Genomic DNA, 26,099 nt, shown 5'->3' on the forward strand with positions numbered 1-26,099 from the left:
CACGTATATAAGGTGTTTTTAGCCGAAAAAAAACGACCATGTATAGTAAGACGTTTTTGGACAAAAATTTTTAGCCGAAAAAAACAATCATGGATAGTAAGGTGTTTTTGGACGAAATTTTTAGCCGAAAAAAGCGACCTTGTATAGTAAGGCATTTTTGACCGAAAAAAACGACCATGTATAGTAAGGCTTTTTTGGACGAAACTTTTAGCCGAAAAAAACGACCATGTATAGTAAGGCCTTTTTGGATGAAAAAAACAACCATGTATAGTAAGGCATTTTTGGCCGAGGTTTTTAGCCGAAAAAAAACGACCATGTATTATAAGGCCTTTTTGGATGAAAAAAACGACCATGTATAGTAAGGCGTTTTTAGCCGGGAAAAAACGACCATGTATAGCAAGGCATTTTTGGACAAAATCTTTAGCCGAAAAAAAACAACCATGTATAGGAAGGCGTTTTTAGACGAAAAAAACGACCACGTACAGTCAGGCGTTTTTAGACGAAAAAAAACGACCATGTATAGTAAGGCCTTTTTGGATGAAAAAAACGACCATGTATATTAAGGCGTTTTTAGCCGAAAAAAAACGACCATGTATAGTAAGGCATTTTTGGACGAAGTTTTTAGCCGAAAAAAAACCCGAAATTTTTCCCCACCAAGCTTTTTATTTAAAAAAATGAAAACAGATTGTTTTATGTACTTTATATGCATTTTTAGCATTATTTCTCTAATGATTTTTGTGTATGTGTTTTATTCATTATTTTTAAGACTTTTGTACTGGTATTTATTGTATTTTTTCATGCATTATTTTTGTCAATATATCATATATTTTACTTTTTTACCCAGTCATCGCTTTTATTTTTTTTTTCATTTATTTCCAAGCATTTTTAAAATGTATTTATGTATTTTTTCAGGCATTAGTTTTTTTATATTCAATTCTCATAATTTTAGTCCACTTTTAAATACAATTTTCCGCCCTCATTTTTGGAATAATATTACTGTATTTTTGAATTCATTTTTATTTTACATCTATATTTTCTACAGGCAGTTTGTATTTCTTTTTGCCTTTCAAGTTGCCTTTACCAAACTTTTATTGTTGTTACCAATCGTCAGCATAAAATCAACCCATGACTGAATGTTATTGTGAGTGAGTTGCAAAGATGTCATCAATGTGAAGCTGTTCACTTCAGAATGTTTTATTCTTATTTATAATATGTCCAACACAGAGAATGTTGAGTGTTTCTTATAGCTCCAGCTTCATAATGGGCATTCCACTTTCTCTCTCTTCTCCAAGGCTGCTGACACATCACACAGGTCACGGGAGGGTGGAACAAGTTGTGGCGACAACTCGGAATGTTTGGAGCAGTCCGACGATGTGGCCGTAGCCTCCTAACTGAAGAACATCAACTTTGAACAATAGACGCAACTTCATCACCATGCTCGAAAATGTCACTTTAAAAATTTTTTTTACAGCTGAAATAAAAATGGGAGAGAAGAACTTGATCCGTGTCTTTGGGCTGTGTTTAGTCTAAACCTCCAATCGGGCTGTGAAGAGTTTATACTGGAAATTCATTCAGGTGTTTTCATACATAACACATGACCTCATGTAAGAGATACAGCACAACGTGAATAAGAATGTGGGAAGCACAGACAAGGTCATCATGGAATAATAATAGATCTTAGTTTCTTCAAATGACGGTTCAACATTTAAATGGTGAGGAATAAGTTACACTTCATATAATCAATACTTAATGCATAGTAGCAGGAGAGAATTGGGTAGGTTGTGAATGAGAGTGGGAACATTTCGAGAAAATAATATTGAAAGCAAGACAAATAGCCGCAACGTACTGTAATGGGAAACTGTTAATAGAACAAAGTTTCGATGTTACGAGAAAATAGTCAGGTTGAATATTATAAGAAAAAAAAGGCGGATCATTTTGAGCACGTTCTACAATCACTTTTGTTTTCTTCTATTGCATGGATAGTAACTGGGCATAGCTTGGATATTGCCCGAGCTTCTTCTTCTCAATCATAAGTTTGACATGTATTCATTTCAGACAGACTGCGCAGTGCTCCACCGTCCTTGTATGCCGCGCGCGTGTTTGTGTCCTCACTTGTGTTATTTAGACTCCCATCCTGAGCATGGCCTTCATTAACGATGCTAACGTTGCTCATGAAGCAGACCCTGAACTGACACCGAACTCACCGGGGTGTGTTAACATCCAGCAAGTGTGTGTGTGTGTGTGATCGTGAGTGTGGCATATGGGTGAGTGTGGGGTCGCACCTGGGCGAGTGTGAGAGGTGGGTGACTCCCGATTGAGGGAGGTTCAGTTGCCGCGGTGGGAGCGCAGGGGTGGCGAGCGCATTCTGAAGCTGATGGATCCTGACAGAAGCCGCATGGTTGTCGCTCGACGAGGGGCCGCTGCCGCTTCCCGTGCTGAGGCGACGTTCCAGCAGGCTCAGCACACGTAACGCTTCACTGACCGAACCGGACGCAGCCGCCACCTGGTGCCGTGCGCACACGTGCCTAATCATATGCAAACTCATTCGACAGCTTGGCAGGTATTATCACATGGAGACGCACAAATGGCATATTTGTCTCACTGTAACATAAGATTAGCATCCGCAACTTGCTATGCTCTATTTCCACAGAGGGTGGAAGAATGGTTTTAAAGGGGACACGGAATGAGGGACAGGAAGTAAGGGAGGGATGTGAAAGGAAGGAAGAAAAGAGTGGGTGGAGAGATGCTATGAAAATGAAAGGTGGAAAGAAAGATGAAAAAGAAGCCAATTTAGAAGGATGAAGGTTGGCTTAAAAGGAAAGCGGGGAGGTAGTTAGAAGGAAATAAGAGGGAATGGGAGAAGAATGTCTAAAAGAAGGACAGACGTATAAAGAAAGTCGACTAATGAGAGGCCGGCCAGACAGTAGGAAAGAAGGTAGAGTGGGTGGAGGGATGGCATGAATTAAAAAAAAAAAGGGAGGTGCTGAAACAACAAAAGGAATGAAGGCGGGCTGATGTAAATGGAAGGAAAGAAGAAAAGATGAAGGTTGAATTGGAAAAAAAGGAAAGTCGGGAAGGGTGCCGACTTCAGCGTGTGGAAGGATGGACGAAGGCAGGTAGAAAAAGAATGAAGGAAAGAAAGATGGAAGGCAGAAAAGGAAGAAGGTCAGGAGGGATGGTGACTTGGATGGTCTCAAAAGCAGGAAGGAAGCAAAGTATGGAAGTGGGCAGGTATCAAAGATCCTTACCTTGATTAAGATTAACCGTCTTTTAGAACCCTGCCCTCTGACATCTGGATTTTTGGCCTGTTTTACTGCCACTTCTCCCCTTTCCACCCCAATGGGCAGACATCCTATTTGCATGGCGGCCACCTCACCGTGCGCACGATGCGTGCGGAGACCCCGTGCGACTGGCGGGAGAAAACGGCGCAGTTGACCACCAGGCCGAGGATCAATGACGGCGATGGCCGCCGAGCGCCCGTTGAGATGACGGCTAGCAAAGCAGCGCGCGGCTCCGCGGCATCGAGATGAGCGGCTGAGAAAAGGATGCGCATCTGCTCCCAGACTTGTCGCACGTTTACCTGGAAAGACAGCCACAAACGATGGCTTTAGATTGAAAAAAAAAGAATATTCTAAGGATTGACAGCATATTTAACTCGGAAAATTGTGAATATTATACACACACACACACATGCTAAGGATACTGTTCGGGGAAGACGACATTACCAGATGTTGATTTCTGTGGTGCCCCCTGTTGGTGGGGTGGTGGTAAAAGGTCAGCAGCCACAACAGGGGGTGGCAGTCTCGGGGCTCAGTGGTGGCCAGCAACCGGAGGGCCTCGTGCACCCAGTGGGAACACTGGACCAGCACGACCAGGCCTCAAATACGACACCAACACCATCGCTAGAGAGATGACATCAGATTACGTTAGATCGTGGTGTCTGAACATCATCTAATCATCTTTCTTCCTTAATATGGAGATCGTAATTTTAGTTTTCTAAAGTTCCACTTCCTTTGTATTTTTTTATTTCTTTTTTTGGAACAAACACGAACCAAATTAATCTGTATTTCAAGTGTTGCCGTAAAATAAAGGACGAGAACCCACGGGGCCTCCTGGGGAAAGTTCAATCTCGTAAGCCTTCATTGCTAACTTTCCTTAACCTTGCTTGGATGACATCATCGAGAGCTAAAAAGGTGCTTCCTTTCCGACACGGCGAAGGACAGACAGCACTGCCCTCAAGTGAATGCGACTGCGCTTTTCCTAACTGACGTCATCGCGCGGCGGCGAGTATGGCCGATGTCAGTTTCTTGCTCGCGGACGTGAGCAAAAATTTAGCTGAAAAATAACATGAACAAGATGCCTATACGAATTGCTGTGATGGGGAATCAATAGATGTCAATATGAAAGAAAGTTTGTTGAAAGCTGTCGCATCGTATTATTTACTTCACCCTTTGTCTTGCGGTCTTTTAAGCATTCTCGACGACAATTTCGCAAAAATTCCATCAAACGGGTGTGCCAGAAATATAAGTCGGGCAGTTCAAAACCAAATGACAAAAACAATGCAAACCACATGTGTGGCTTTTCATAATTCGTTAAATGACATGTAAACATGTGGACTGCACTTGTTCGGCACTGAACTTATCTAGGCACGATATAATTTTTTAAAAATAAATAAATTATGCACGGAAATGTCGAATAAAGCCCACTGACCAACCCAAATGAAGCAGATGAGAGAAATTAAGAGAAGATAAAGTGTCCAACCTGCCACTGCCACCTGCCTCCTCTTCCCCCTCTGTCAATCTGCGTAATAAATTGCTGAGCCAGTTCAGGTGACGCCTGCGAGCCTCCCCAGACGCCTCTGCGAAGGACACACCGGTGCGCGCGCGCACACACACACACACACACACACACAGCACTCAAATCTGCACTTTTCCACTCAATTAAAAACATGCAACATAGCAAGTTATACTCGGGGAAAAATGTCCCTAACTCGACTCTCCACAAACAAGAGACGACTGCAGTTTAGGAAAAGTCACACTTTTTAAGTGGAGCCACTATTTTGTCCTGACAAAGAGCCCTAAGTTCATGTTTATTGATTGTGATTGTAGTTTACAGTGGAGTGGAAGCAAGAACTAGCGGCGTTCCCATATTTTGGACCATCTCTCAGTAGGATATGTTATTTTCATATTATTTCCCATTAAAATGTTAAAAGCAACATTATTGACAGTTGTGGATTTCATAATAGTTCTTTTCATACTCCCTGCGGAAGCCGGCAACTTTTTCCGAGCTTGTTGTTCTGTATAAACGGCACATTTTGAAAGTCAACCGAAACTCAAATTGAAAAATTGTCCACAAATAACAATCCAATTAAAAATGTACTGCAAAATTTTTAAAAATTATATGTACCAAAAAGTTTAAAAACAAACAACTTTTGAAAATTAAACACACATTTATGCACTAAAAAGGTCAATACAACAAAAACAGCGTACTTAGGTAGTGATTCTGTCACGTACCACCAGAGGGAGCCAGCGTACCACTACTTTGAGAATCGCTGGGTGAGAAGAGATTGGCAGGCAACCGGTCCAGCTAAAGTGAGCACGGACAGGCTCCAGCTCACCATCTACTTTAATCAGGATAAGTGCACGAGAAAATAAATGGACGGACGAATATTATTTTGGAAAGGAGGCAGCACGGTGAAGCGCTTGTTTTTACATCCACTTCACCTTCAGGAGATCTGGTATCGAATCTGCATCGGAACATCTCTGTGCATGTTCTCTCTAATTTCCTCCCCTTATCGGCTTACCGATAAATCGGTCAGACCCTTACATTTACAATCTTTGATCCCCCTCCCCTCCAAAAAAGTACTTGTCACGTGTTGACATTTTCATACGTTTTAATGACAATTACGGCCTGATTTTTAGATTCATGGATTAAATGCCAATAAGACATTTTAGGGATCTGTGGGCATCCTGCGTCGAATTTGGTGTTGGCCTGTGACCTAATGAGTAAAGTCGGGAGCTGGAGTTGGATGGTCTGCATGTGAGCGTCTGGGCGTGAGCTGTGACCTACAGCAGCGCCTTGCAAGTGTTGTAATTTTTGTATTTGTGTTTTTGACAGCCTCTCACAAGCAATACTGATATAAAGGGGGAACTGCAGCTTGTGTATTGCTTGTTAAGGTACAGCTAATGTTTTGACTGATGAGGGCACAAGAGGTGATTTGTGCTGGTGAGGAAGCGGGTTGCGCCCATGCTGAATACTTTCAATGACTGATGATTGAGACTGACTGTACCATCATGTGAGAGCAATCATCACCGTCATTAACTAATATTGATTGGCGAAACAAGTATTCATTCATTGTGTAGCAGGAAGCTACCTCCAGTCTGGACAATATAAGGTATTGTGCGTTGAGTGATTAGACACAACACACACACACACGCACACGCACACAAATGCACACACATACTGACCTGGAGGCTGTGTCAAGAGCGGAAGCAGCAGATTTGGGGGCGAGTGAGGGAAGAAGGCCTTCAAATGGGTCTGAAGTGGCACAAAAAAAGTGTGAATGAATGAGCGGCACTCTGCCAATGACAAGTGACGCATAGATGATGTTGAGGTTGCGTGGCGTGTTGTAACGAAGCGTGTAATAGGTTAGGTTTTTTTTTAGTATAGTGTGACAGCAGCCGGCAAGATGACATCTGTTGAGTAGGCTCCCACTGCCATCTAGTGTTTCCAACTATTTGCTCCTCGAAGAAAGAATAGCAATCCAGGAGCAGCGTTCAAGTAGTGTTTCATGGAATTCTACACCAATACAAAAATAAACATTGTGACAATCAAAGGTTAAGGGAGAGATTTGAGAGCGTGCATTAAATGCGTGGAGCTAATATTGTAGCCAGGGAGTCTTTGTTACCTGAACATTCAACTCCAAAACTCTCATTGTAATGCAATTCACATTCACTAATTTAAGCCAGGTGGCATTTCAAGTATGATAAGAATATGGAAAAAGTATGATAGTCATACTCTGAAAAAGCGAAAAATAAATCTACCTGATAAAGTTTTAAAACGAGTGACGGGGAAATATTTTAAGAAATAAAATTAAAATTAGGGGTCGGACGGTTAAAGTGGACAACTGTGCAAGGAAAACTTTCATTGCACTAGATTCAGTCATAATGTATGGAGCGGAACATGTTAAATAAATAACATAACATTAAGAGGGAAAACAAATTATAATGCTACAAGTTGCAATATTAGTAATAATATACAATGAAATCATTTTAGTAGCTAAACCGATGGCACACCTCAAATGAGAGAAAACACTAAAAATGGAACCAAATACTGAATGCATTATACTCATTCAACATAATGTTGCATGTAAATAAAACATTATTTTACTGTATTTTCATAATATTACAGGAGAAGCGTTTACGTTGACTTCACTAAAGAAAGCCATACAGCACAGGTATCAAAGTCAAGGCCCGGGGGCCCCAGATCCGGCCCCCCCCATGTCATTTTATCTGGCCCGCAGGAGCAAATCTTGTGTGTCAACTATCATGATTCTTGCCGAAATCTGCACCGTGGTGTCAAATTGTCATGGCTCATCAATAATGTTGAGATTTTGCACCGGCCCTTCGGTGGAAGCCGTAACTCCGAAGTGGGTGGCCCGCGACAAAAAATGAGTTTGACACCTTTGCTATACAGGATTACAAGAGGAGAACGTCCGAGAATGAAGTTGAAATATTACAAGAATCATTTCAGAATTTTTGAATCAAGCCATAATATTAGCAAAGAAAAAAAGTATACTTTTGCAAGATAAACAATGACTTTTGCATAGTAAAAAAAAAAAAAAATACAATAACATACATTGCTGATTCAGGCCAATATGAGTGATCATTCATGCCAAACTTCAGAGAAATAAATGTTTTTTTTAAATTGTAATTAAAAAATTGAATCAAGTATGCAGTACCTGTGTCGGTAAGAGTGTCAGTTCCCGATAGAAGCAGCTGGTAAAGCTTTGGATGAAATCCCTCACGCACGATCGATCCTCCTGTTTCTTGAGGACGGACCTGACAACACAAATCGCACCCAGGTGGGCCCAAAACAACGAGGCGAATATCGCCGACGTGGTAGACATAATCTCCCCCCCCCCCCCCCTGCATATCCAACAACGAATGACAAAAAGTGGGGCTCACCTGAAGATGTCACTCGCCACCAAGAAGATGGAGCAATGTTGAGCGCAGGCCTGAGGCTGGAAAACAAGCAAAGGGCGTTATGGGCTCGCACCACAAGATGTCCCTCCAGATCAATGCTGTGCCCAAACTCGAGTCCCGTTTCGTCTCCGCAAATCCCCACTGATTGAAAAGCGCTTCACGTGTTTTAGATTTAACGCGTTTGAAAAACGTCCCAGCGCAAACTCTAAACAGCTGTACTGCGCCCCTCAAACTGTGTATTTATATACTGTATATGCATCGACATTTAAATGAAGAGCCAACAATTGAACATGTACTCTCACACAGACAACGGGATCGAAGCTCATTTATCACATTTAGGCGCAAAAACACAATTTACTTTTCATAATCAAAAAGGTAAAGCAGTAATGTTAGTATTAATAATATTAATCAGTTTGTCATTTTTTTCACCCGAGATAGTACTTCATCCAGTAATTACAAATGATTACAGAAATTAAATCATTGAGCAAAAGAAAACATATCATGTTAAAATATGAAACAATACACTCGGAATTTCTTGAGAATAATGACACATAAAATATATATATATCACGAGAAAATAAAATGTCCTTTAATCTTATCCCAAGCAGGTGGTATTTGGAGATTATGGAAAAGTAATGGTTCAACAGTGGTAAACTAGCAATATTACGAACATGTATACCCAAATTACATACTTGTAAGTAATGACATCGGTCGACTGAAATTAAATTATGTATGCTTGTTTTAAGTGCACATTTTTATCCTGTGTTTTAAGCTCTTGTAATTTGTGCTATTTGAATGTGATGAAAAGCACTTTCAAATAAAATGTATTATTATAAATGCAAGGGAGCCTGTTCCAGTGTTTCCCTTCTAAAGATAAGCGTGCATCAATATCCTCGGATAGGCAGTGGGTAAACAGCGACACCAAGTGGATTCCCGATGGTATTACAGCTCCACATTTCATTCATTCTCCTCATGTTTCTTGTAAAAAAAACGATGACCCTTGCAAGCAAAAACAGCTTGCGTGTTAAATAAGTATGTGGACTACAATAATGTGTCCGTGCATCAAAGTGTACGGACGTATTTGCAGTTTGCTTTGCACGCCGAGCCACGGCTCCCGCTATTTGAAACAGATGGGCCTTTCAGTGTCCGCCTCCATTACCTTACCGCTAACACTTGAAGGAGGCTTTATTATTATGGCATGCAACAAACATCCTGTTTTCTTTTTTTTTTTCCTCTTTCTTTCTTTCTCTTGCTACGGCGGTCGGAAACGGTTTATTGTTATTGGGCTCGAGTCCTTATAGATCACAGGGAGGTGGCCGGCACAAGTCCAAGCGAGAAATGCCTGACCTAATGTCAGGCTTCTTTGTTTGAATGCAGTGATTGAAAAGAAAGCCAAGAGAGAGAAAAGTCTGTCGACTATTGTTTTTCTTTGCCTTCGCACATGTGTGTGCACATATGACATCCAAACAACCTTAAGGCGAAGTGAAACCTCAACGCTTGCCTCCTCCACTCTTTAGACTAACACACTACACCAGATGGAAGAACATAAACAAAGTATGTCCACCGAAGACGTGTGCGCATGTGTGCGTATAGCAAGGTGATAAAAAAAAACACAAGCGGTAAATCTGAGAAGGATGAAAGCATAAACAAATCTCTCTGGGACATAAACAACAGATTGTCGTTTCAATCTCTCCCTCATACATACAGAAAATGCGTCCACCTTCTTGCCGACAGCCCTGATTAGTGTGAACATGAGATGGTCAGAGAGCGCAATCAACAGGCGGATATAAAACATTTCTCATGGTCGTGTTAGTCGTCTGTCTCATTTTATGGTTCCAGACCTTAAACTGCGAAAAGTGTGCATTGTTAGGCAGTTCAAAACAACTCAAGTGGACCATCACTGTTGGAAAATAGCAGTGACACCACCGACAAAAAAAAAAAAAAAAAAAAAAAAAAACTTGCGCAAGGCGAGATGGCTGCCAAATTTTTGTATGTGTGCACCAATGTCACGCGATTGTAGTACAAGAAACTTAACTCTATAAAGTCGCAATGTTTGGTGGAAAAAAAATCAATTTAACAAGAATAAAGAATGGCAAAGAACGAATATTTCAAGCGGCTGCTGGTCTTAGCCTGTTGCATCTACTGGATGTTTGTGTGGGAATCGTGAAGTTAAAATTATGACTTTCAAACTTTTTTTCCCAGTAAATTCAGTTTTTTGGGAGTTTGTTTTTGTCTTTTCGCTGCAGTCTTCAGTGTGTGGCAGCCGAGATTTTGAACAAACAGAATTGTGATGCTATCTGTGTCGGACAGGCTTGTACTTTTGTCTCGCAACACAACTTTCTTCATGACCTTAATCATCATCATATGATCAATGACTTTGCCGCTCGCGTTAGTTTGCGCTCTTTGAAATGAGGAAGGGGATGGTGGGTGGAGGGAGGATGGGCTGCGGAGACTCAAACAATTTAACCCGCACAATAAAGACTGTGTGGCGCTCGCCAAATGATGTGAGATGCAGTTTGGAGCTGGCCAGATGATGTGAGCCACACTCTGGACAAATCCACCAAGGGCAAAGGGTGGGGGGTGGGGGGTATCCATAGAAATCGTTCAAATGTTCTTTAAAAAAAAAAATCTAATATTACAAGAATGAAATTTGATGTGAGACTCTAATTGAGGGCAGATGAGTACTATGGCCTCTTAATTCTACCATGACGCATTGGCACGAACGGGAGGGGGTGGCGGGGCGAGGGAATCTAAAGTGGCAACTGTCCCGTTTATTTAATAGTCATGTGACAGTACGGTGGAGCACACCAACCAGTAGCGACTGCGCTATTTGTTGCTCGAGCTGCTGCGGTGACAGCGGCGTGTCAGCGAAGACGGTAGACTCCAGCAGACCGAGCATCGCCTCCTCCAGGCTGGGCAGGCTGTGACACCACAGGGCCACGACAGCCCGATTCTCCAGTGACAAGGAACCGCTGTTTGGGGGGGGGAATCAAGTCATATCTATTATGTCACATCGCATTGTATCACATTGTAAGGGAAACCATCTGCTAACCAGATGTGGAGGCTCGGGCTTTGGATACTTTCTAAAAACAATGCAATCAGAGAGTCAAGCAAAGAAATTAGAGCTGATGATTTGTGTCCTGATATACACAACACACTTAACATTGATTGCTCCTAGAAGAATACGAGGAATATAAAAAGCAACATGTGCCAAGCACCGTTGCCAAAGGCACACAAACTGCGTTTTTACAATTCGGCGGGGGAAGAAGTCGAGTCCAAACAGTGATTAAATAACCAACTGATTAAGAGACACACAAAACTTGTCAAAACATCAGGGCCCATGAGAAATATGAAGGGTCGAAATACAAAGACGCCATTTTTGGTTTCAAGTTAGAATTTTAAGAGACTAAAGTTGTAACTTGACAAGGATAGAGTCGAAATATTTGACACATTTTTAAACGGTAAATGGAGTGCACGTATATGGAGGCGATGGCATTTTTAAGTCAACGAAAAGAAGTCAACGCTCTTAACTTTTTTTCTTTACCAGATAAAGTAAGAATACTATGATTAAAAGCATGACAAGAGTTTCAATATAACAAAGATTTTAAAAAACTTTTTTTTTTTATGTGAATGAAGTTGAAATATGAAGAAAACGTGTTTTTATGAGAAACATTTTTTTTTAACTCAAATTAAAATCGCATAAATACTTCTTATGCACACCTGTGATGTGCAAGTTGGAATACCTGCGATAGGCGGCGCTGACAGCATCCAAGAAGTCATTGGTGAGAGTTGCTTGCGCACATGTGAGTGGACGCTGCAGCAAGGCTTCAAGAAGAGGAGCGACTTCGGGGCAAGTCACCAGGGGAACGCAAGCCACGCATGTGGACACAATCCTATCACATGAACACCTGCACACAAAGGCTTTCATTCAGGGGATGTACGAGAGCTGGGCGATATGGTCGAAAAGTGGATCACAATAGAAGTAATTCACGTCAGTCCATATTGATATATATATTGAACATTATCCATCCATCCATCCATCCTTCCATTTTCTAATCCGCGTATCCTCACAAGGACCGCAGGAGCGCTGCAGCCTATCCCAGCTGTCTTCGGGGTACACCCTGAGCTGGTTGCCAGCTAATCACAGGGCAGACTTAGACAAACAACCATTCACGCTCGCAATTAAACCTAAAGGAAAAATTTAGAGTGTTCCATTAACATGTCATGCATCTTTTTGGAATGTGCGTGGAAACCAGAGTACCCGAAGAAAACCCACGCCGGCACGGGGAGAACGTGCAAACTTCATAAAGGGAGGAGCCGGAATCCAACCCTGCACCTCTTGCTGTGTACACTGTAATGTTGTGTATTTTATTTATTTTTTCCTCCAAAAAGCACTGACAAACATTTAATACGGATTTTCCACGAATGTTGTGGGTGTGTCTAATGAACGCATGACACTGAATAGTGGGCGCTACTTCATCGAGCAACTTGCCCGCATGGCCACATGCTGAAGGTTTTTTTTTTTTATGCCACAACGAAGGCCGTGAGCTTGTGAGCTCACGGGCTTTGGCCGAGTTATAGGAATACAGGAATATGATGATGTCCCTCCCACCCCCTCCAGCCCGCCCTGACAGCACTTGGTAGCTCCTTCAGCCAGAGACTGTTACACCCGCGCTGCAAGAAGGAGAGATACCGACGCTCGTTCCTGCTGTCAGGCTGATGAATAAAAAATAACAATCATTATAATAATAGTAATTAAATGATGTGAAGGAAAATCGTAAATAGTACTGCGATTTATCCATTTTGTGTTCATATTGCATTTAATTGAAAGATGTTTGTTGTTTTTTTTTCTCTTTCTTCTTTCTACATACATTCTTGCTGCTGGAGGCTGTAAATTTCCCCAGTGTGGGACGAATAAAGGATATCTTATCTTATCTTATCTTATCTTATCTTATCTTACAGTAACGGCACTGAAATGTTTATACAGTCGGGGTGGGCGGACTCGGGAGAAAATCAGGAGAAACGAAATGGCGAAAACAGTTTAACGCACCAGCTCTACTCTCGAGTACTACAGTTTATAGTTCTGTCTTTGCACATTTTCAGTCATTCTCTTCAAAGTAACTTCTATAATGTATTTTGAAAGCAATCAAGTTGACATGACAGGGTCTTTACCTCATTCACTCCCAAAGACGTTTTTAAACGTCTTTTCAGACTTGGTCTAGAATTGGATCGTACTCGATGAGTTTCAACTATTTTGCCTCACCTCTCATTTACGTGTCCCGATGAATTGCAGCTTTTTCCGACGTCTTCCTGCAACCGTGCCACCACCTGAATAGTGGTCCAAGCATCCTTTTGTTTCATTGTATCATACAATGCATTCAGCAGGCCAGGATAATCAGTGAGAATCAATACCTTTCGGAGGACTTGGTTATGGTACCGTGTCGGCGACAAGTCTAAATGTTTCAGCAAAAAATCCGATGCCGATTCATCCTCTTCGGTGGTAAGTTGACACAACAGTTTCTGTGGAAGTCGGGGCAACACAATATGGAAGCAGCGGGTTATTGCCGCTTGATGCTTACAGCAACGATCGTTAGGATCATGAAAGCTAATTGAGGACGATTCTGTTGGCATTGCTTCAAAGACATGAGCTGGAACATAAAAAAAAAAAAAAAGACAAAAAAGGCATTCCATTCCAGGAGGTAAGAATGTATGGACAACATATGAGAAGGAAGGACCTTTAGATGTGGGTATTCTTTGTTACAAAGGACTTTATGGTTTAACAAGCATTTTTCAGAAGAGGCCTCATCTCTCACACACACACACACACACACACACACACACACACACATACACAAACACAACTAAAACAAAAATAATAAACTCAAATGATTCATGACTGTGAAAAATGCTGACGGTGATGACGATAATAAAGGGCCATGGGAAGAAATAACGAGACTGATGAGATAGAAATGTCCACTCAAGAGGCTTTTGGACTCTGCTTTTCACGCCGGTAGATTAGATTAGATTTATTTATTTTTTAATGCTAGTTTCTTCCATACAAGTAGGCATTTTACTAAAAGCTGGAAAAACAGCAAAATAAGAGTGCGGTACTCAGTGGCCAGATTATTCATAAACAACATTTTGGGTTAAGATTTCAAGAGGTTTGGTTTGGCTGATGTAACCATTTCTGTTACTCTCCACATTAAAGTAACGGACTTGTTTAGAAAAGGCGCTTTGGACAAAAGGGGCCTCGGATTTTGCTCCATATTGTGACTTTAACGGACCGCGGTAACGAGCCCACCACAAAGAGCAGACTCTGCGGATGTTTGCGGGAGACAAAAGGGGATCGTGGGGACTGAAAAAGCAAGACAAGAAGAATAGTTGGAATGCCACACGGCGAGTCACTGCCGCACTGTTGGCGGAGCCGCGTGGTTATACCCTCCGCGTCGCCTCACAAAACAAACCCCAATCACTACCATGTGAGCACCCTGCGAGCCGCTCGCTCGGATTGACGGCGGGAGAACGGCGAAGGAAGCCCGCTGGGACACAACGACGGCCAACTGGAGTGACTCGCTGGCTCCTTCGGAATAGGACAAAAAAAGGGCGGGAGTCGCCGGCGATGACAGACAAACCGATTGCCGCGCGGCAAATGTTTGGAGTCAAATTATTGGGAGTTAAGCCTTTCGACGAATTCTGAAGCAGCGCTAGATTTGCATCAGTGTAAGTTTGGAGCAACTTCAGATGGGTAACTTCAATAGAATGCCAAACTGTATGACTTCGGGGAGACTTATTCCACATTTGAGGCTGTGCGAAAACACTGGTATGCATTTTTTTGCATCAAGCCGGAGTACAGTTTGGGCGGACATCAAGTAGATCTTTGAAGAAATTCATTTTAAATAGGAAGTAATAAAAAGGGACGTGGCAAAACAGAAGTGAATCGTTGATGGAGCCCCAATGATTTCCAAAACACACAAAGTATTACAGCCAGTGTGAGCTAAGAGTCGGAGCTTATGTTTGAACACTGGAAAGCAACCACAGGGGCTCCGGGGACCGTCTGTGGTTCACACTGCTTGAGTCACTAAAAGAAACCCCTTGAAAGAAGAGCAATCACCAGCCCTCTAATATAACACTCTCACATTTAATTCATCATCTCCTCAAAGACCCCGCTGTGCTCCAGGCGTCACTGTGTGGTCCACTTGCACGGGGCAGGACACAGCCCGGCTTCAAACAGCCAGAGCGCTAAGATGTGGCGATGACAGGCGCACGATGTTGAAACAAAATGAAAAGGCCAAAATATGCTGACGCGGGCAAGCCTTCAAGGAGAAAAAAACAACGCGGACCAAAGCCTGACCAAATGGAATTTTAAGTACACAACAACATCTTATTTGTCATGAAAAAGGGCTACTCTGGAAGTCACTTCCTAGAAAACCTGAACGAGCCTGTATATTCCACACTCCAAAGCTTTAGGGGGGGGGGCATTATTTCACTACTAGTGGCAACATAAGTTATCATTAGCTGGAATGAGGGATTACTAACAGTGGATTGTGGATTTCTGGATGAGCACGGCCGGCCTTGACTGGCGACCAGTCCAGACCTTTCACCTGATGGCAGCTAGAATAGACACGGGGATAAGCTGTCGAGATATCGTTGAACCACTCAATTTAGCTCTGGCATTCACTTATTGTTTTACGTGTTGTGCCCTGATTGAAAGAATGTTTACACGTGAATGATTCAGTGACGTGAGATGCCTCATTATCACTTCGTTTGGTCGTAGAGTACTACTAAATACGAGGGCATGCACGACCCTGCACGCGCTCTTCACAACGGAAATCTAAATAAACTATTGCACTGTGATCAACGTTGAATAGGGTAATTTTTAAAAACCTCAAATTCATTCATATTCGAAAACAAATCCCTTGTGCATATCTTCCATGCCAAAGGCCACCTGGCAAATTCGAGGTTAACTTCTTGTTTCGATTGAAAAGACATGAATTAATCAAAATAACACAAAGTTAATCTGGCAAAAATGTGGCGGCTTTCGACTGTAAACCATCTGCGTGAACCCTGTTAAAATGTTCTCTTCGACTCTCTTGATGAATCTGAAAAACCACAGTAAAGTGGCCCAGTGGCTCGGCCCACAACATAAAATGCGAATCTTTCTCTGGTGAGGAAAGGAACTCAAAAAACAGCCTATTTTCATTTGCTTTGAACGTCTTGTTTCTCTTTTTTCGATTAGAATAACAGAAACCAGCCTTTTTTTTTTCTTCCGCCATTATAGTGAGGAAACAGGACATAATACAGTGCCACACTGTATTAGCCGTGGACTAAATCCGGCATATTAACAATTTATAAGACAATTTGTCTTTGTAAGGTACATTGTCTCATCCATTACAGAAAAAATAAACGTTTAGCCTTCAACCAAAATTTGCAGGACTTTTGCCTCTAAAATTACACAAAAATCAAGTTCAAACGGCTGTCATACATGATGTCATACGAAACGTCAGCATATCTCACTATGCTTCAGCTCACACAATTTCTTTTGCCAATCTGTGGTTCCATGTGTGTTTGAAAGCCATTCAGTACGATATGGCTAAATTGATGACTCGTTGACAGTAGTAATCAAAGAAATGAATGTACACCACGAAGTGCGGCAAGTTTTTGATTGAAATGACTCTGGCGGACCTGAGAATTTAGTGATAGAAAGAAGACTGAAATTGAGAGCAGCGGGTCTAAGTTGTGGCGCAGGTGGTGTAAGGGGATTTTGGTGGATTTGATTGAGGCGCAGGCAGACAGATTATGAGGTCCGCGGACGTGTATGGCTGATGTCATCGTATTTCATTCGTAAACATAACAGCTTAGGTCAATTCCTTTGCAGCATTGTAGAAATCAATTAATTGAATAAATATATAGATTTATAAAGCACCTCCCTGACAGTGGCACAACTATAGGTGGGTGGTGGTTTGTCAGACACAGATGCATGATGGGTGGTAGAAGGCGGGTTACAACTGTCCACTGCACAGAGTCAAATTTGACACCACTCGGTATCATACAGTTCCTTTTAAATGAACCTTGCACGCACCAAGCTCCAACGAGTCCAATTCCGTCATGTGGACCTGCGCAACTCTCCTGTGCTGAATTTCATGGGGATGTTGTCGATTATGGAATTATGGCTTTGAACCAAAATGCAGTGTCGGAATAGCATCCTTTCCGGTATGGACTGTTTTCCATCTTGGAAGCTTAACTGCAATTAGACGGAATGAAATCCATACCTGTATCCACTGGTTAGCCTTTCTTTCTAAAGCATTGGCTGGATGCTCGGAGTACAGCTCCCACAGACATTGAAATATCAGCGCTCTGCTTTTATCTTGGAGGAAAAAAAAAAACAAGAAACACACACCTAAGATGTAAGATCAATCGCCAATACAGTTACCAAAATGATAGCCTTTATGTTTGTGGTTTAATTGAGGAATATTATAATAATAAAAGGCCCGTTCTTAGAGGGCAAGACACACTTCACATAAGTTCAGAAGGGGTCTATGATGCACTCACCATCAGCAGTGACAACAGGGTTCCAGCACAAGCGGCCCAGAATCTGGCCGAGAGAAGGCATCGCCTTCATAGTCTCTGTTGTGGAACTCTGGGAACAGTCAAAAGAAAATCATTCATTATTTCAATCATAATTTTTGAAAACTTTCATAATATTGAATTTCATTTTTTTTTGGGGGGGGGGGGGTGAAGAGAAAATCCTCCAAGTTTCAGTGAGGGCGGCCATCAGCCTGGAATGGCTGGGTTGCAATTTTGTTGCTATGCTATATCAAAATTGCTTTTATTGTTATATATATTTTGGATTCCTTAGTCATCAGTGCTAATGTTCTGCTATGTGTGTGTGTGTGGTGGGTGGGGGTGGGGGGGTGCGCACAACTGCACAGTACAGACACACACAAAATGAAGTTTGTACAATGTCAGCACCCCCCAACTTAGCACTATTTCAGCAGGATTATGACAATACTGTATTAGGGAAACTGGGCTGCCTAGGGCAGAGGCTTGCAGCCCCTCCCAGGGCTGCTTAGTTTTCTTGTTGTGGTTTTCTCGCCACAACGGCTGTAGTGAAAGACAGAAGACAGCCTGACTCATGCCCACAGTACTATACTGTGTGTGTGTGTGTGTGTGTGTGTGTGTGTGTGTGTGTGTGTGCAGCTCATAAGCCATATTTCCCACTGGAGCCAGTTTAAGCAACATTTATTTTAATGCCCCGCCGCCCCAGGCCCAAATAAATAAATTAAATCACAACAAAATACCAAAACCCATCTGTAATATAGTGAAGCGTATGTCTGCACATGTGCGACCCAAGCGTAACCAATCCTGTGTACAGTATTACCGAATGAACCCATATCAAGCCTGTATCATGTTTGAACCGTGAGCTAATTAAGTTCAACAGTGTAGCTTTGTTGCGGGAGAAGCCCACACAGCGCAATTGGACATATGCAAGTGTAATCGAGGCAATGTGCTGTTGCTCAAGCAGAGAGAAACTCCGAGTTGGCCTCAAAGTGTGCGAGAGAAAGCTCTCAGACGATCACATGCAGCTGCCTTTGAAATGCCTTCCATAGGTTCCTTGGTGGGCCTTCAAACAATTCCATCATAGGTGTACGCATGTCGTTTGGACTACAGCAGTGTTGTTAGTGAAAATGCACATTTCCCGTTATCGACCATGCACATTTTTACTCATTCGCTCCCAAAGACGTTTTTAAACGTCTTTTCAGACTTGGTCTAGAATTGGCTGGCACTGAATGAGTTAAGTTTCTTTACTGTTCCCCCTGCCATCAATTGGCTGGCAAGCAAATTAGACCTGTTTTAGTTGGGGGGGGGGGGGGGGGGGTTACGAAGTATAGGGGGTGCCTCAGCTTGCGGCGGTGCTCTAATCCTACGGCAGCGACTTAACCCGCATTTGTACAACGGAGTGGGAAGGCGCTGTAGTCGATCACTAACGTACACTCGTGCAGTCGTGAAGATAGAATTACTGGTCGAGTAAATATGTGAATAAACATACTGAAAAGAGGTCAACTCTGATCAATTCCGACTTCAGAGTAGCAAAAGTTTAGGTAGCTTTGTGCCTGTGGTTTAAGCATGAAACAGACAAGATGGCCAACTTGACTCATTTGGCTGAGTGAGATCAACATTAATGGGAAGCAGAGTGGTCAAAGGCAGCTTCTCTTTAACCCCCCCCCCCCCCCCCACCTCCATCAGTAAAGCACATGTGATCAAGAGCCCCAAACCATCTTCCTATCCTGAACATGTGGGGGGGAAAAAAAACATCAATGCTGCGTGATGATGCAGCTGCAAAGAAATGATCATTTCCTTGTCAATACCATCCCGAGCAAGATGTGAACTGAAATCCGTGGCATAATTGAAGCCTTGTTGACATTGTTGCTAATGAAAGAAAATGTTTGCTCCGTGCGTCTTGATTAAAGACAGACCCCGAATTTGATGACTCCAAGTCAAGGGCAGGTTTATAGAAAGCCTCGCTAATTTCAGATGAAGAAAGCAAAGAGGAAACACTTGCTCCTGACATCATTTCAGCTTCAATCAGACCCGTCTGAACAGTCAATGGCAGTTTCCATGATGAACTCATCAATAAAAGTGCGGAGCCGTCTTCCCAAACTGCTTCATCTCCTTTCATATCATCGGGGCCGTTTGAGAGCCAGGTGATTTGGAATTGTTAGGAGAGTAAAAATGTACTGGGAACGTTAAGGAGATCGACAAGAAAATGAGAAACATCCAATTCGGATTTTATTCAACACTTCACTTTTTGGGCACACGCCACAAGAAAGTCATCAAGGGATACGGTGTGCTGCCAAGAAGCAGGCTATCCTCAGCTGGTCTTTTATGACTCCGGTGCCTGTAAAAAGGATTTCAGTCCAATTAAGCTATACCAGCTTTTCTCTCTCCCTCCTTTTTTTTTAAATCCAATTCTTCATTTTACACACCCCAGCATGACATATGCCTGGAGTCATGCTCACAGAGTGGAAGATGGAAAACACAAAAGTTTTTTTTGTTAAGTTCTGTTCCGACTAAACATTTCAAAGCAAATTTGGAGGTCAAGCAATGCTTAGTTTAAGCCATAGCGAGCGACGCTTGGGCTGGATTTACACTGACGGTATGAAGTGCCCATTTCCATTTCGTCCCGACATCTTATTGACATTGATTTTTAAGTGAGCTGGTTTGGCTCACCTAACTCCCACACAGCTAGGCCTCCGTATATATGAATTGTTTTAAGTATTGTGTTATATTAGGGCCAGTGCTAAGCTAATGATGGCCCGACACTCAAAAGGATTCATGTTGAACCCCGCATCTGCCATTCAAGGACAGGGTAGAGCCAATCTGCCTGCCCGAGTCATATTCGCAGAAAAAAAAAAACTATATATATATATATATATATAGAGAGAGAGAGAGAGAGAGAGAGAGAGAGATCATGTCTCATTTTTATTTAAATATGAAATGTGGCCCGATTTGAATCTCTCCCTCCGTCATAAAAACTGATCATTTTCATTTGGTGCCGATATCAATGGGCTATCTTTGCCTTTTATTGACAGGCATTCCTCTTGCCACAGATAAAGTATTTTGGCACAACAACTGCTAATATTTGAGGCAGGAGGCCATACTGCAAACATTCAAAAACAGTCCAAGCTGTTAAATCGGCAACCGCTGGGATTTGACATCTTTTAATTTTGCTGGCAGCAAGTACTCACTCTGAGACAGTGTCAATAAACTTGTGTAATCTAACATCATTATGTCTACAGTAACTGGGCTCCTCAGACCACATGATCCCTTTTCCATTGCTCCAGAGTCCAATCTTTATACTGCATAGAAAATTAAAAACATATATGTCCGATTATATATACGAGTCAACTGAGTTACGGTTTGGTCACCGAACAAATTAAACTTGTCAGTCAAGGTAGCAGTGTCTTCGCCAGTCACCGGAAGGCACCTATGTCTTTTCATGTTTAAGACAAGAAAGCGTCATTGAGATTAAAACATTCATTCATTCATTCATTCATTCATCTTCCGTACCGCTTAATCCTCACTAGGGTCGCGGGGGGTGCTGGAGCCCATCCCAGCCGTCTCCGGGCAGTAGGCGGGGGACACCCTGAATCGGTTGCCAGCCAATCGCAGGGCACACATAGACGAACAACCATCCACGCTCACACTCACACCTAGGGACAATTTAGAGTGTTCAATCAGCCTGCCATGCATATTTTTGGAATGTGGGAGGAAACCGGAGCACCCGGAGAAAACCCACGCAGGCCCGGGGAGAACATGCAAACTCCACACAGGGAGGCCGGAGCTGGAATCGAACCCGGTACCTCTGCACTGTGAAGCCGACGTGCTAACCACTGGACTACCGGGCCGCTGAGATTAAACCATCACATTAAAAATGTCCAAACTATTTTACGTTACGCAGCACATAAAACAGTCCATTCGAGCAAGTTTGTAATTCCTGAGAAGGAGAACGAGCACTTGCAGTCTTAGCAACACTGAAATCTCACAGTGAGCGCGCCGTCATTTCCGCCTCCTGCCCAAGGCTGCTACAGCTGATTTGGGGATACATTAGGTTAGCACTGCGGGTCCCAGCGCAGCTATTACCTGACAAACTCAACATTGCAGCGCCGTCAGCCAGATATGGGCGACCTCTGCAGCGCACAGAGCCGTCTCTGTTGGCCTCCGAACGCTGGACGTACTGTTCACGGGCTGGCTTGGACAGAGGCTGAGTGTGCGTGTGCGTGTGCGCGCGCGCGAGCATCATTAATCTGACAGCCGTTTGGCCGCAGATTCAACTGATAATTTATCTCGGCGGGTTGAGTGCGTCCGCTCTGTGAGGCATGCTCGTATGAATGAACAATCAATAGTGACGGCATCAGTGTATCTCGTGCGTTTGGATACTTACCATGCCCTCGACGTGCATGAAGAGTCGCTGGAGGAAATCCCTCAGTGAGCACAGGTGAACGCAGGTATCTCTTTGAACGTCCACACCGCGGGCTTGGCCCCAAGCTTCAATTTTGTCCAGCCACGATTGCATCTCTGTTTGCTGAACGAGGGCCATTGATTGAGACGTCGCTCGGTTTCGTATGAGGAATCCTTTCACAAGAGAGATAAAGTGTCAATTGTCATGATTACGCAGGGTAGTCGTGGACTGTGTATTGTCAAGGAACCGGGGGAAGAGAGCCAGGAAACATTCACATTGCTTTAATCAAAGTTTAATTATGTTTTGTTGAAAGTTGCACGCTGTAAAATAATATGTGCATGCGATAAAAACTGATGAAATACGTTACAGATCACTTTTTTGAACGATAGAAACATCATGTCATTGGGCACACGATCTAATGGGGTGCACTACAAGAGATGGAGGAAAAAAATTCAGTTTTGACTGACACTCATAATTATATCTAGATCTATCTCTATAGAGAGATATCGATTTTTAGGATTAGGTTGTAATTTACAGACTTTCTGAGAGCCAAAATGTTACAGTACCCGTCTAGGTTAAATTTGTAAACACAGAAAGAAGGTGACAAATAAAATGTGTGGACTTCAACTTTCTTCTCAGACAGATTGGTTTTCATATTGTCAAGTCAAGTCAACAGTATTTATAGAGCACGTTCAAACAGCCATCGCTGCATACAAAGTGCTGTACATGGAGCAATTTAACATGCAAAATAAACAGTAAGACAAATCGGTAATAAAGGTGGTAGAAAGCACCAAACAGTAAAATCAAGAACAAATCTAATTCATGCTGAGTCGAATGCCGAAGAATACTAGTTTTGAGGAGGGCTTTGAAGATGGGCAGCGAGGAGGCTTGCTGAATGTTCAGTGGAAGGTCATATTGGCTGTAAATCTACACTGAAATATTGCAAATGTTCCTCATTTTCACCAAAAGCCTTCTTAACACCAACTCTGAGGGAAACCATAACTACGACGTGGCCCATGACGAAACTGAATGTGAGCCAACTGCCTTTGCTAATTACCAATTTGAAAACGGTTGTGACATCAGCGTTTACCAATTTGACCATTCCTGGATCCTTATAAAGTCCCGTCGATTGTTTTGCATTGATTGCCGATTGGTGTACTGAAGCAAGTGAGACCAAATGAAGTGCACGACTTGGCTGAAACCACCACAGCGGCTGCAGATTCATTTACGAAGACCAATGTGACGTCAGCTGATCCATGCAAGGCTACTCCTGTAAGGCTGGACTTTTATACTCCGGCGTGGAGACAGGAGTTCAGAACCTTCCCGGAGAGATCATTCGATCCATCCACGAACGATGCGAGCCAGACACACTGACCGCTATAGCCAACTGTGCTGCAGATCATCTATTCCCTGAGAGTCAATACATGAAACTGTTAATTGCAAATTGCAATGACTTTGGCAGAGCAACGGGTATGAAAAGTGGCTTCCCTTTGAAGCTTTTATTCAACCCTGGGAAATGCCGTGATTGTTATTACAGTTGCAAAGCCTCTGCAACTCTTTCTTGTAATCAGCCGCAAACTCGATCTCCTTCTCAATGACCCACTGGAGAAGGTCGTTTTGGGCTTCCTCCTTGCGGAGTTCCTGCTCCTTCAAGGCCAACAATTCCTCCAAGCCCTTCTGATAAGACATGTGGCTCGCTGCTTCCATCAGTTCCACAAAGACCTCGTTCCACCTTCGCTCCTCCTCTTCGATCTCGGCCTGCTCTTCCGGGAACGCTTGCGTCGGATTTTCGGCGGGCACGTGGTCTACCTCCAAGGCCAGTTCTTGGAGTCGCCTCATTCTCTCGTGCTCATCTCCCAAACACATGTCCCGCACCTTTTGGAGGAGATCACTCTCGTTTTTTTTCTTCATCTTTTGCATTTCCACCTCCTTGGTCAAGTACTCCACTTGGTCCCACAGGGTCTTGTACTCTTCCATTTCCAGCCGTAGTTTGGCCAAGAGCTCTACCACAGCGGGCTCTTGGGTCTTGACCCGCTCCTCCAGACACTGGAGCTGCGCTTGCAGGTCCGTCACTTCCTTCTCCAGACGCTCCTTCTCTGCCTCAAAGAACATGCTGGACATCTTCTGGCAGGCCTGGCCGTAGATGTCAAATGCTAATCGCAACAGGCGTGAAAACATGCTAGCCTGCTGTCTGGGGATGCACTCGGCATTAACTACAAGAGCAGTTCCAACAAAAGCATGCAAACAATCGGTCATGTCGAAGCACCAGCAGACGACAGCTGCAGCAGTGCTTTTGTATTCATCTTGCAAACCTTTATGACGTCATAGCATCGTCCACTTCACAGCCGCCACCATGGCAACGGCTAAATTTGTCGCTGTCAAACATTATGCGACAAGACAGTATACAACGGGATCCCCCAAGACCAAACACAAACCGTGAATGGAGACTGTACGACCATTCGAAATTGATTCTTCCCATGGGAAGTACAGTGAACCAGGCATATTTGCAGTTCAGCATTCACAAATTAAAAAAAAGAAAAGAGTTGATGTCACCTAAATCATCCCCAATGACCCCCATGTTTTTTTGTATTTGAAAATGCATTTAAAAAATACAGGAGGAAACCGTGCGGGCTGAACCACGATTATGCAGGGGGCCCATGTACGGTAGTTTAAATGAAAATGTTGACTGGGAGACTTTAAGAATGAAAAATGAAGTATAGAAGTAGATTTCTTTATAAGTTTGGAAATGTTCACATTGAAAATGTGGATATCTTCAAAAAAGTAGGAATAAGCAGAAAGTTGTTCTTCAGTTGGTCCAGAATGTTGCTGCTCGCCTCTTGACTGATACTCGTAAGAGGGAGGACATAACTTCTCAGATAAGATCTCACACTGGGGAAATTTGCCATCTACTCTGGCATCCTTTCACTGGCTCCCTATACATTTGTAGTTATTTTTAAGATCCTATTATTTGTTTTCAAATCTTTAAATGGCCTCCAACCTTACCTATCTGGGCTTCTCTGCCTGGCGGTGCCTCAGGTCTGCGGAACAGACATTATTAGAGGTACCAAGAACCTATGACCCCCCCTGGTTTGTACTAAATAGCAAGGGCATGCTACCCGTTCAATGGTTGTCACATTTTTTCCCTTTGCTGCCACTGTTAGCCTTTCTATGGAAGCATCCCAAGAAAAAAAATCCAAAGAAAACGGAAACCACACTTGTGGTAAAGATTTCATCAAGAGCTCAATGCAAAGCTTCGATCCTGCACTGAAAGTTCATAGCACATTCTTGCGGTGCTTACATAATGCTGACAACAGCCACATAAGTTGCCCACAAAAATATGTACATGCACAAAAAGCGCTCTTTGACATTAAATAATTTAAGTGAAATGTTGACATTCATGTCATCAGACACTCGCTTGCAAGCATTATGAACACCCTCGTGACGGGAACGTTTTGAACGTTTCTTCGACGATGAAATGAAGTACAACTTACCCTTAAACAACAAGACAAACTTAAATTCCAGTAAAACGAATGTATCATTTTCGTTTTTACACTGAAGAGGTCAAGTTAACATTTCCCAGACGACATAAACAAACTGTATTTCCCTCTTTCATAGAGTTCCGCGTACGAGCGAAAATGATTGGCTGATGGGCAGTGACGTTTTTACCGCTGCATATACTGCATTGTGGGTAATGTAGTAGTCTTAATGCCGGTGGCGGTTGTCTGGCAAAAGGGCCACTCAGCTGCAACAATTCTATATATTTTTTTAAATGCACATTTGAACATATTTTTAAATATATTTTCCGTACATTTGAAGACAATAACTGATTAAATTTAAATTACATTGAAAACATGAATAAACGAAATCCTATTATAAAAATAATTGCGATAACAATACGGTTCATACATAAACACGTCCACGTACAGACGTGCACA

General features: G+C 42.8%; 2 protein-coding genes across 4 annotated transcripts in view; one reads left to right on the forward strand and one right to left on the reverse strand.

Moving 5' to 3' along the window:
* The window catches only part of aopep (aminopeptidase O (putative)), a 71,339-nt gene extending 69,838 nt beyond the window's left edge, over positions 1-1,501 (forward strand). For all 3 annotated transcript variants that reach the window (XM_052068444.1, XM_052068443.1, XM_052068446.1), the window contains one exon: positions 1,293-1,501. The gene's annotated coding sequence lies outside the window, so the exon portion shown is untranslated. The remainder of the gene's footprint in view (positions 1-1,292) is intronic.
* On the reverse strand, positions 1,179-25,804 carry fancc (FA complementation group C). Its single transcript, XM_052068460.1, is given in 17 exon segments — positions 1,179-1,391; positions 2,283-2,503; positions 3,377-3,580; positions 3,726-3,871; positions 3,874-3,902; positions 4,762-4,858; positions 6,468-6,537; positions 7,961-8,060; positions 8,187-8,242; positions 11,017-11,176; positions 11,948-12,112; positions 13,468-13,532; positions 13,617-13,724; positions 17,474-17,568; positions 17,754-17,841; positions 22,147-22,337; positions 25,656-25,804. Coding segments are annotated over 16 exon segments (1,764 nt in total). The 5' UTR covers positions 22,303-22,337; positions 25,656-25,804; the 3' UTR covers positions 1,179-1,387.
* Between the last annotated feature and the right edge of the window lie 295 nt (positions 25,805-26,099).

The sequence above is a fragment of the Hippocampus zosterae genome, chromosome 6 (assembly GCF_025434085.1).
Source record: "Hippocampus zosterae strain Florida chromosome 6, ASM2543408v3, whole genome shotgun sequence".
Taxonomy (NCBI): Eukaryota; Metazoa; Chordata; class Actinopteri; order Syngnathiformes; family Syngnathidae; genus Hippocampus; species Hippocampus zosterae.